Consider the following 11,211-nt stretch of genomic DNA (forward strand, 5'->3'; position numbering starts at 1 on the left):
AATTGTAAACTTTAAAATGGTACATTTTATGATATGTGAATTATATGACCATAAAAATACAAAGAAAGAAAGGTATGCATGCTCCTGTGCTCAGTCGTGTTCAACTCTTTGTGACCCCGTGGACTGTAGCCTACCAGACTCCTCAGTCCATGGGATTTTCCAAGAATACTGGTGTGAGTTGCTATTTGCTCTTCCAGGGGATCTTCCCGACCCCGGGATCAAACCCATGTCTCCTGTGTCTCCTGCATTGCAGGTGGATTCTTTACCACTGAGCCATCAGGGAAGCCCCCAAATTAAAGTTATACACCTTTACAAAAAAAAAAAAAAATGAACTGTTTCTAAAAGGATGTATTGAAAGCTGGCAAAAGATGTAGTTTGGGGAAGTGGGGAGAAAATGATGGGAATGGAAGGGAGGCTTATTATTCACCACATACAGAAGTGTGTGCCTTTAAAATTCTGAAATATGCATTTGTATCACCTAATCAAAAATACCATACTTTATAGAAAGGGAATCTGTTAATTATTAAATATACTTTAACAATATAAAAGCAATTAAAAAAAATTTACCTATAAACTGCACAATTCCATTGTGATTTAACTTTGGTATTATTGTCAAGTTACCAAATGAAGTATTTGAGAATATGAAGAAATGCACGTTTAGAGTAATTTTTAAAGAAAACTGCAATTTTTAAAGAAAACTGTAAACACTCAAGAAACTAGGCCATGCTAATTAGAAGGAATTAATTGGGTAATTGCATTTCACCTACTTAAAATCCCCCATCACCTGTAATTGAAGTAACTTTCCTCTCTCCTTCCAGTCCCTAAACCATTATGTGGTATTGATAGTGTTGTGTAATAGGGTTCTGAATCCCTCATCAAAAGTGGCTTTATGTCAGTGGAGGATTCCATAAACCCTGTATGAGCTGATAATAATGGAAACAACCTTGAGATTATACACAATGTGATTGAACCTGATTAAAGAGAATAACTTTATCCAAATACGATGCTACACTGTTATAACTGATTAAGGTGAAGGAGGAGCCTTGAAGAGAAGGCCAAGAGGAGGTAAAAATGCAGTTGGAGATGCTCTGCATGGCTTGGCAAGCAGTTTACCTACAGCTGTCAGTGGTACATGAATTTGATCACTTCTTATTCCCACACCCACTCCTTTTTTCCCGTGAGTGAAAATTGGTCCAAAGGATATTGACTGACTCTTGAATTTCTTAGAAAAATAAATCTTCAGAAAACTTATTTGGCACAAAGAGATGTGTTTAGCACACGTGGGGACCAATGTAGAGGAAGAAACTCCTGTTCCCTAATTTAAGTATTAGCACGGTGAATAGACTTATATATTCCTTTTTCTCCTACTGCTTTTGCAAGGAGCAATGTGAACATGAAATAGAGAAACTCTTAAAAGACATCCACTTCATGTGTATTTGTTTCAGATATATAACGAAAGAAGATGTTGCTGCAGCCTCGATGGACAAGGTGAAGAATGACGGGGGCCATGTCCGACTGATCACAAAGGGGCCCAAGCCAGGGGACCCTTCTACAAAGTAAGAGGTTTTTTACTTGTCAGGCGTAGTGGTACTAAGACTCTTTCTTTAAATGAATGTATTAATTTCTATAACAATAGTTTACCACTGTGTGACCAGTTTACACGTTACAAAAAGCTTTCACAATGTAATAGCTCTTCTGTCCTAGCAACGCTGCGAGGCTCCTGATGCCCTTATCTTAGAAATTAGAGATCAAGAAGGTACCTGAGGCCAGGTGGGTTATAAGACGTGCCCCAGGCTACCAGATACTAGTCCTGAGGTCCAATGTGGGCTCTGCCCCCAGTCTTGAGTTCTTTCTATCATAAAAAGTTTTTCTTTTAACACTTCTAACAGCAAAGTAGCTATTGTAATTCCCATGCAGGACTTTACAACATTCTTGAGTAATGTACCTTTTCCTTTAGTTTAACAAAGTGAGCTTATGTCCTGCCATGTTTCATCTCTAATTTTAATTCTGTCTGAGTTTACCTGTAGGAGGCACATGTAGCAAGTCTCTCGTTCTAATTCCTGTCAGCACTGTTGGTTCCCTGGTTCTGTCACTGAATGGATGTGAACAGTCTGTCTCCTGAAGGCCAGCAATATTCAGATAGATGTTCATGGAAATCTTGGTAATGGCCTCCTGGTCCTAATGAAGTGTGTGACCCAACACATTGAGTGAGCAGGGCAGCCTGTCTTTTCCCAGACTGAAGAAGGATTTTCTAACTTTTCATTTTCCATCTTCTCCAGACGCCTCAGAGTCTGTGTAACTTGAAGACATCTAAGTTCCAAAGAGAGGCAGCGTATTTGTATTCAAATTAATTTTTCTGAACACACCATCCTCTCTTTTCCTTGGAGTGTAACAGAGTGCCGACTATAGCTATTACTATTTCGTCTCCACAGTGGATCGCAGAATCTGCGTGCCCTGTGTTTACTGTTTGTCAGCACAGAAACTTTGAAGACCTGTAAATGAAGTAACAACGATTTAAAATAGAGTGAGCCTTAATTAATTACCTATTCAATGTTTTGCCCCTTCTAGAGAATTTCTTGAAGGTGGAGAATGTGTCCCATTTCTAAATCCCTGCACAGCCCAAGGTGATCTCATTCTGAAGGCTTCTACATCCAAAGGCTATTTGCAGGCTGTGGATAACGAAGGAAATCCACTTTGCCTTCGCTGTCAGCAACCCACTTGCCAAACTAAGCAAGAGCGTAAAGCAGATGCTTGGGATTCACGGTTCTGTTCTCTGAAATGTCAGGAGGAGTTTTGGATTCGATCTAATAATAGTTACCTGCGAGCCAAAGTATTTGAAATTGAACATGGTGTGTGTCAGCTGTGTAATCTGAATGCACAAGAACTCTTTTTACGTCTGAGAGATGCCCCTAAAAATCAGAGGAAGAGTCTTCTGGATGCTACCTGGACCTCAAAGCTCCCATTAGAACAGGTAAGTTTTAATCACTGACTGATAAAGACAGCATTGTACTGAGTGATGAATATTGACTAATTTTCTTCTTAAAACATTTTTAGTATGGGAATTCTCAGAAACATTTACAAAAGCAGAATAATGAACCCACACACCTGTCAACCGACTTTACCAACATTTTGCTATTCATTTCATGTTTCCCTCACTTCGATTCTTCTTCTCTCCTGGAATTATTTTAAAGTAGATCTCATACAGCATTTCATTTCACCCTTAGATACTTTCATTATATACCTTTCACAGATGAAGACTTTCTTTCTCCCTCCCCTTTGTCTTTCTCTTTTAAATATAAACCCATAGCCCAATATCCATGATCACACCCAACATAATTATAATTCCAGTTACAATAAGGCCATGTTTGGTTTCCCAGATGATCTCAAAAATGCCTTTTTACAAATGCTTTGTTCAAATTAGGATCAAAATATGACCTGCACATTGCATTTGGTCATTATACCTCTTATGTTTCATTTAATCTGTAATATAACCCCTTTCCTTTTTTTACGCCACTGATTGTTGAAGAAACCTGGTCATTTGCCTGTAGGATTTCCCACATTCTGGATTTGTGTGTGGTCCACATTTTGGACCTGTATCCTCATGATGTCGTTTGACGTGTTTCTCTGTCTTCCTGACTTACTGAATAATGGTTATACGATCTAGAAGTTTAATTAGATTCTTTTTTCAACATTTTTTAATGTGACTATTTTTTAAAGTCTTTACTGAATTTGTTACAGTATCGTTTATGTTTTATGGTTTGGTTCTTTGGCCTCAAGGCATGTGGGTTCTTAGCTCCCCCACCAGGAATCGAACTTGTACCCCCTGCACTGGAAGACAAAATCTTAACCACTGAACCACTGGAAGTCCCTAACTAGATTCTCATTAGATTATTTTGGGAAGAGATCTTAACAGATGGCACTTTGCATTAGGAGGCACTTAGGGTCTGGTCATTCCACTTTTCATGATGTTAATATTGAGTGACAAGGGGTAAATAGATAATCCCTAAAATGTAGTTCATTACAATGTGAAAGAAACTTATATTTGTTTATCCCATTGTAAAATGTAATTTATTATAAAATACTCTTCTCAGCACAGTATTCTTAGTATCCACTTTGACTCCCAAAACTCAGTTGGGTTTCCAATGTTGTGATCCAAGCACCTCTAAACTTCAAACTAGAGCAAAATGTGTAAATTTGTAGTATGCTTCATTTTAAAAAATGACTCTACAAAAATATTGGATAAATTCCAGCAAAAATCCTACAATTTTATTTACTTAGTATTGCTGAATTAACTAATAAGCATTTCTGCAAAGATGAAGTAGCATGACTTCCAGAGCTAGAGAAATACACTATTCCCCTAACATTATCCAGAGCTCCTGAAAGATCTAGTCTAGTTGGTGAGCGGCATGTGACACTCATCCCAGAAACATCAGCCAGACTCCAGTTACTGTCTGCTGCCTCCATGTGGAGACTTCCAAAAGACAGAAAGAAATGACGCATGGACATCTAGTCTATCCAAGAATACAGAAGTAACGTAGCATACGTCTAGAAGAGGAGCACTTAGGGAATAAGCAGGGCCCAGGGCACAGATGGGGACGACCAGGGGGAGAAGGGGTGATTCTTTCCAGAGGTAAGTTTAGGACGTAGAAAGCTGGCCCCAAGTGATTTAGAATTCTTGGGAAGAATAAAGAAGCACCTTCTAGATCACAAAATGTCACAGTGGAGACTGCTCAGGGCAAAAGATTTGGTTACAAACGAGACGACCAAAATGGATGTTTTTTCCCTGAGAGTATGCCACTTGCTTTATGCACAAGGCTGCCATATGACATTGCCTCTAACAATGCCAACCTCAAAAAGAAAAATCAATATATATCTTCTAACCGAAGTTGGGAAGTTCAGTATAAAAGAGGGAAAGTCAGTCCATCTACAGTGGAGTTCAGGTAGACCGTTTACTGCTCCAGTTTGCTGCCTCCTAGGGCTGTGCTCTTGGGCCAGACACTGTTAAGGTCCCTGTGCTGTCTGTGGGCCTGACAACTTTCCTAAAGCACTTCAGAGATGTGTCACAGGTTCCCATGGCCAGCAGCCATGAAGTTGATTATCGAGTCTTCCTTGTTCAAGACCAAGGAAATAAAAACCACTTTCACACTAATCTTTGTCCCATTTAAACAACTCTATCTACACTGCTATGCTGTGAGCTGTGACCTTATATCAAATGCTAAAATAATACCAATTAAACGTCAATCATCACTGGTTAAATATAAAGTGTGTCTACAAGGACTCGCCTAGGTAATGTCTACTTTAAATGAATATCTTTGTTTATTCTAAATATTCAAGTTACAGAAGTTTGTTCTAGAAATTTGATTCCAGTCCATGTAACTTAGGAGGTTCTCAGGTAATTGCAAAAGTTCTAGATGATCACTATTAAACTGTCATTGGTACAAATACACATGCATTTAGGTCAACAATTAAAGACTTGAGTTCAGTAATACTCAGAAGTTTTCCATTTCTAATCTTTTTATCAGTTTTGTTTTAGTAACTATATAAACTAGTTCAAAGGTGCATAAGCAACTGATTTTTCCCAGTCTGTAAGGAGGCTTGATATTTTATACTTGCTTGTAATTTTTTCAAAATGGGTTTGGGTAAGTGGGGCGGGGGCTGGGTGGGGGGACCTTTTTCAGAGACATTTTTTTTTATTGCTTTCAAATTGCTAACCTAGAGGGTTTTTCCTACTCACAATAAAAGCTATAAAAAACCACCCTAATGTATTTTTCCCTGTGATTTTGCTGTGTAAACATGATGGCACAATTGAGAACCAACAGTTCCCACAGTGTGTGTTGAAAACTGCTGATGCTGTGTTCTTATTACAGCTTAATGAGATGATAAGAAGCCCAGGGGAAGGGCATTTCTGGCAGGTGGACCACATCAAGCCCGTGTCTGGTGGAGGAGGGCAGTGCTCCCTGGACAACCTGCAGACCCTCTGCACAGTCTGCCACAGAGAGGTCAGTGATGCTCGCAGACACATCTGACTCCATCCTAAGACAGCCAATTGGAAATTGTGCATACAGGTGTGGAGGATTATAGGGTGACTCTCTATCCTGTCTGGGATCTGAGATGTGTTTTATTCTTTTCATCACCTACCACTTGAGTTTTTTCTTGAGGTCTATGCAAGTTCTCCAGAGAAGGCAATGGCACCCCACTCCAGTACTCTTGCCTGGAAAATCCCATGGATGGAGGAGCCTGGTGGGCTGCAGTCCATGGGGTCGCTAAGAGTCGGACACGACTGAGCAACTTCACTTTCACTTTTCACTTTCATGCATTGGAGGAGGAAATGGCAACCCACTCCAGTGTTCTTGCCTGGAGAATCTCAGGGATGGGGGAGCCTGCTGGGCTGCCGTCTGTGGGGTCGCACAGAGTCAGACATGACTGAAGTGACTTAGCAGCAGCATGCAAGTTCTCATTCACAGATGAAAAAGAAACTGCTTCCCTTTCGATTTATTCTAGGACCAGGAAATTTTCACCACTACCTAGAAGGAAATGAATACAACTTACATATTGCACAGTTTTGAAAAGACCCAGACCCTCAAACTAGAAGTTCAGTGAATTGGGACAGTGGCATATGTTTGCATCTGCAACTAAATATGTCCTGAAATATCTGAGAACATGAATAAATTATCTCTAGGACCAACTCAGCTCCACATACAGGCATTACACTGTTGACCTAAATATGAAACCTATTAATCTTGGTACATCTTGGAGCAATTACCTAGTGCCTAAAATGAAAGGAAAGAATAACATAATATGGTCTGTCAACTAGGATGAATTTTTAACAGGTAGTTCAGCAAAAGGTCACAGGATCTACCTGTTAAGATATAATCTTAGAAAGCAGCATACATTTAATGTGCAACTTTGTACCCAACTTTTTTTCTACTTATGGCAAAATTTAAGCATTTCCCCATGTTCTCATGATAAGCATTCAGTGTTTATCATCTAAAATGGCTGCATAGTAGTCTATTGAGTACATCTCTGCTGCTGCTGCTGCTGCTGCTAAGTCGCTTCAGTCGTGCCTGACTCTGTGCGACCCCATGGACTGCAGCCCACCAGGCTTCTCCATCCATGGGATTCTCCAGGCAAGAACACTGGAGTGGGTTGCCATTTCCTCCTCCAATGCATGAAAGTGAAGTCGTTCAGTCGTGTCTGACTCTTAGCGACCCCATGGACTGCAGCCCACCAGGCTCCTCCGTCCATGGGATTTTCCAGGCAACAGTATTGGAGTAGGGTGCCATTGCCTTCTACTGTGGTTAATTATGCCATTCCCATACTGATGAACCTGAAGTTGTATACATTCTTTGGTTCATATACACAATGCTGCCAACCACATTTTTTTGTATACAAACTATTTTTTACATTTCGAGGTTGTTCCTTAAGATACTCAGTTGTAAAATCATTGAGTCAAGTTTTAAGATTTTGAGTCAAGTTTTGAGACTGCAGGAGATGAATTCCCTCCATGCTGTTTTCCAAAAGGATTGTACTCAGATATGCTCCTTCGATCCTGGCGGTGAAAAGTGCCTGTTTAATTGCACTGGTATTGCGGCTGTGGTGAAAAAAGAATTATTTTGTTTACTTGTAATTTTTTCAAAATGGGTTAGGTAAGGGGGGAAAAAATCTTTTTCAGAAACATATTTTTTATTGTTTTCAAATTGCTAACCTAGAGGCTTTACTTTATTTTAAAGACCCTGATATTTATGAAAATGCTAATCAACTGTATCTACATTGTGAGAATTGTTCAGTTCCTTTGCCAGTGTTCATATCATATGAGCACTTTCTTAGCCTCTTTTTAATATTTCAGATTCCTCAATTTAGTCACAAATTTTATTGTGTAAAAACTATGTAAATAACTTTTACATAAATAGGATCATGTCATAAAAAGGGCTTTGTTTTAGTTTTAACCTTGTTTTCCTCTCCGTACCCCTTCTACCTGGATAACTTCACACATACATGGACTTCAATTGGGCAAAAGATCATCTGATTTCTCAACTGTGCAAACTGTTAGCACAGTCAAGATCTGTAAGAAAATTAAGATACAGCAAAAGAGAATGCTGTGCCTTCTTCTGTAATCACCTTTTTAGAGTCTCATGAAAAATGTTATTTATATTAGCAAAAGAATCCAATTCTGTTGCGCTGGCTTGGCTGTTAGGTTGGGAAAGGCTTTTAAGCCCAGAGAACAGGAGGTGGGCGGGCCCTGCACACACCTAAACCTCAGAGTTATTGGCTTAGTAACCCCACTGAGGGCAAAGCACTGGTACACGAGTGTGGTGATAATGTATATTTTTTTCAGAATTCACAGAGCTTTTGAGTTGCTGTAGCTGGTACTTTAATTCTAACATATGTACACATGCTTTACTTTTTTTAACTTTTAGAGAACTGCCCAACAAGCCAAGGAAAGAAGCCAGGTGAGAAGACAATCTCTAGCATCAAAGCATGGATCAGACATCACACGATTTTTGGTAAAGAAATGAAGCATAAACATTTTTAAATGGATGACATATGGTTTATATGTGGAGAATTCACCAAAATTTTTTTGTGCTTGTCTAATATTTTAAAAGTGGAAAATTTCAAAACACAAATCAAGAATTCATCTTTCCTTTTCATGTTAAATGCTTTTAGTGTTAATACTTTTTTAAAGTACTTAACAAACTGAAATGCAATACTAAATATTTCTATGATCTTCTTGATATCCATTATATTTCAGTAAGGTTTTGTTAAGCTTTCAATTTTCCCTGACTATGCCTTAATCACTGTATTATGCATAGATTGTTTTTGAAAAATATACTCTCAATTACTTGAAAAATGCTGCTGGGTTAGTATTGGTCATGGACTGCTATATGCAAAAATGCAACACTGTAAAGACATCAGGGAAATTTTGTAGGCAAAATCATTATTCAGGAATTCTAGACCAATCATGACCTCCTAGCTTAGTATGCAGTAGAGATTCTTGTTCACTAAATGCCTCCAAAATGAACCCAGGGTGCATATTTTGAGTGTTGTCTTCCTTTTATTTCTTAGCCAGTTGTCTTTATTGAAAAGATGCTTTTGAAAATAACCTAATTAGACCCATGGTGTTTGTGGACAATTCAGGGATTCTGGCTGAAGTAACTGTTAAATCATGTTTTAAAAAAATCAAAATGCCATTTAAACTTGTTTTTAATTTGTCTTAATGCATAAAACTAGACTTACTGTCAAAGCATTCTTTGTCTCAAGGTTATCATTTTCTGGTTTTGAAGTCCTATTTTATTAAAAGGGTATTCCTGAAATTCTTTTAAAAGGGATGATGATGATAAAACACTTTTTCTAAAGTATCATCAGATGGAGATAAATATTTAAAAAGTGCACGGGTAACATTAAAATGTAATTGATACTCAGACATAAAAGAGTGATGATGAAAGAAAACCAAGACATAATCTGGCAATACGTCAGAATCATGAGAATCAGAATCAATACGTCAAAACTCACAAAGTACAGGGTCAAGGAAGAACCACATTCACAAAAGTCCTGTTTGCAAATACTGTTTGGATGTAACATTAGTTTGAGTACTCTTTAGTTTTAATTAGTAGCTTGTATTTCACAACATGGAGGACTTATATTTGTATAAATATTATACAATCATTAATCTTCCAGAGTTTTTTTTTAAGTTTATAATATTTCATTGACATGATGTAATGTGTGTTTTCAGTCGTGTCTGACTCTTTGTGACCCTGTGGACTGTAGCCTGCCAGGCTCCTCTGTCCATGGAATTTTTCAGGCAAGAATACTGGATTAAGTTGCCATTCCCTTTCCCCAGGGCTTGCCTGACACAGGGATCAAACGTCTCCTGACCCACGTCTCTTCGCCTCCTGCACTGGCAGGCAGGTTTTATACCTGCACCACCAGGGAAGCCCCTTGTATGAGATCAGATTTTACCGTTCAGTTTTAAAATCAGTTGGGCTTTCTTTGGCCTTCTTTCTTCTTTGCTGGTCAGGCTCTTTGCAGTTTTCTGCCTCATTGCCAGGGTAACCAAGGATCTCTCACAGTTGAGAGCTGAGAAGCCAGCATGCTACTTTTCCTCCAGCATGAGATACGTGCAAGTGAGATTGGTCTAAGTAGGTCAGACTTGAGTGGAGCTTGCTCTTTAGATCAAACTAAAGTGGTAATTCTAGGGAGAAAATTTTCAGTGTGGGAACTATATGAGAGTTGGAGGTGAAATGACCCATGAAGATCATTTCTCTCTTTGCCAGATTTCAAAATGCCAGTTAAAAATGCCATAAGAGCATCAGAAAATTACGAATAGGGCTTCCCTAGTGGCTCGGAAGGTAAAGAATCTGCCAACAATGCAGGAGACCTAGGTTCAATCCTTGGATCAGGACGATCTCCTAGAGAAGGAAATGGCAACTCAGTCCAGTATTCTTGCCTGAAGAATTCCATGGACAACTACACAGGGTTGCAAAGAGTTGGACACAACTGAGTGACTTTCACTCACTCACTCAGGGTATAGTTAACCAAGGAGATGAAAGCTTTGTACACTGAAACTACACGTCTTTGGTGAAAGAAACTGAAGACGACACAAATGGAAGAAAGTCCATGTTCCTGGATCAGAAAAGTTAATATTGTTAAAATAGCCATACTACCTGAAGCAATCTATAGATTCAGTGCAATCCCTATCAAAATTCCAGTGGCATTTTCGAAGAAATAGAAAAAAAATCCTAAAATGTGTATGGAACCAGTAGCCAGAGCAATCTTGAGAAAGTAGAACAAACATACCATTTTTCTGCCCATTTTTTGATTGGGTTGTTTTTTCGACATCAAGCTACATGAGCTGTGTGTATATCCTGGAGATTAATCCCTTGTCAGTTGCTTCATTTGCAAATATTTTTTTCTATTCTGAGGGTTGTCTTTTCCTTTTTTTATGGTTTCCTATGCTATGCACAGATTTTAGGTTTAATTAGGTCCTATTTTTATTTTTAATTATTATGCTAGGAGGTAGATCAAAAAAGATACTGCTGCAATTTATATCAAAAATTGTTCTATGTTTTCTCTAAGAATTTTATACTATCTAGCCTTACATTTAGGTCTTTGGTCCATTTTGAGTTTTTTGTGTGTATGGTGTTCTAGTGGGTTCAAATTTCACTCTTGCATGTAGTTTTTCTAGCACCACTTAATGAAAAGGCTTTCTCCAAT

General features: G+C 38.6%; 1 protein-coding gene across 3 annotated transcripts in view; it reads left to right on the forward strand.

Annotated features, from left to right (window-relative positions):
* Positions 1-9,667, forward strand: part of ZRANB3 (zinc finger RANBP2-type containing 3) — a 313,962-nt gene extending 304,295 nt beyond the window's left edge. For all 3 annotated transcript variants that reach the window (XM_027561929.1, XM_027561942.1, XM_027561936.1), the window contains 4 exons: positions 1,446-1,556; positions 2,569-2,971; positions 5,868-5,999; positions 8,418-9,667. In XM_027561929.1, the coding sequence (XP_027417730.1) occupies positions 1,446-1,556; positions 2,569-2,971; positions 5,868-5,999; positions 8,418-8,516 (745 nt within the window). In that variant the 3' untranslated portion in view covers positions 8,517-9,667. The remainder of the gene's footprint in view (positions 1-1,445; positions 1,557-2,568; positions 2,972-5,867; positions 6,000-8,417) is intronic.
* The last annotated feature ends 1,544 nt before the right edge of the window (positions 9,668-11,211 follow it).

This window comes from Bos indicus x Bos taurus, chromosome 2, assembly GCF_003369695.1.
Source record: "Bos indicus x Bos taurus breed Angus x Brahman F1 hybrid chromosome 2, Bos_hybrid_MaternalHap_v2.0, whole genome shotgun sequence".
Lineage (NCBI taxonomy): Eukaryota > Metazoa > Chordata > Mammalia > Artiodactyla > Bovidae > Bos > Bos indicus x Bos taurus.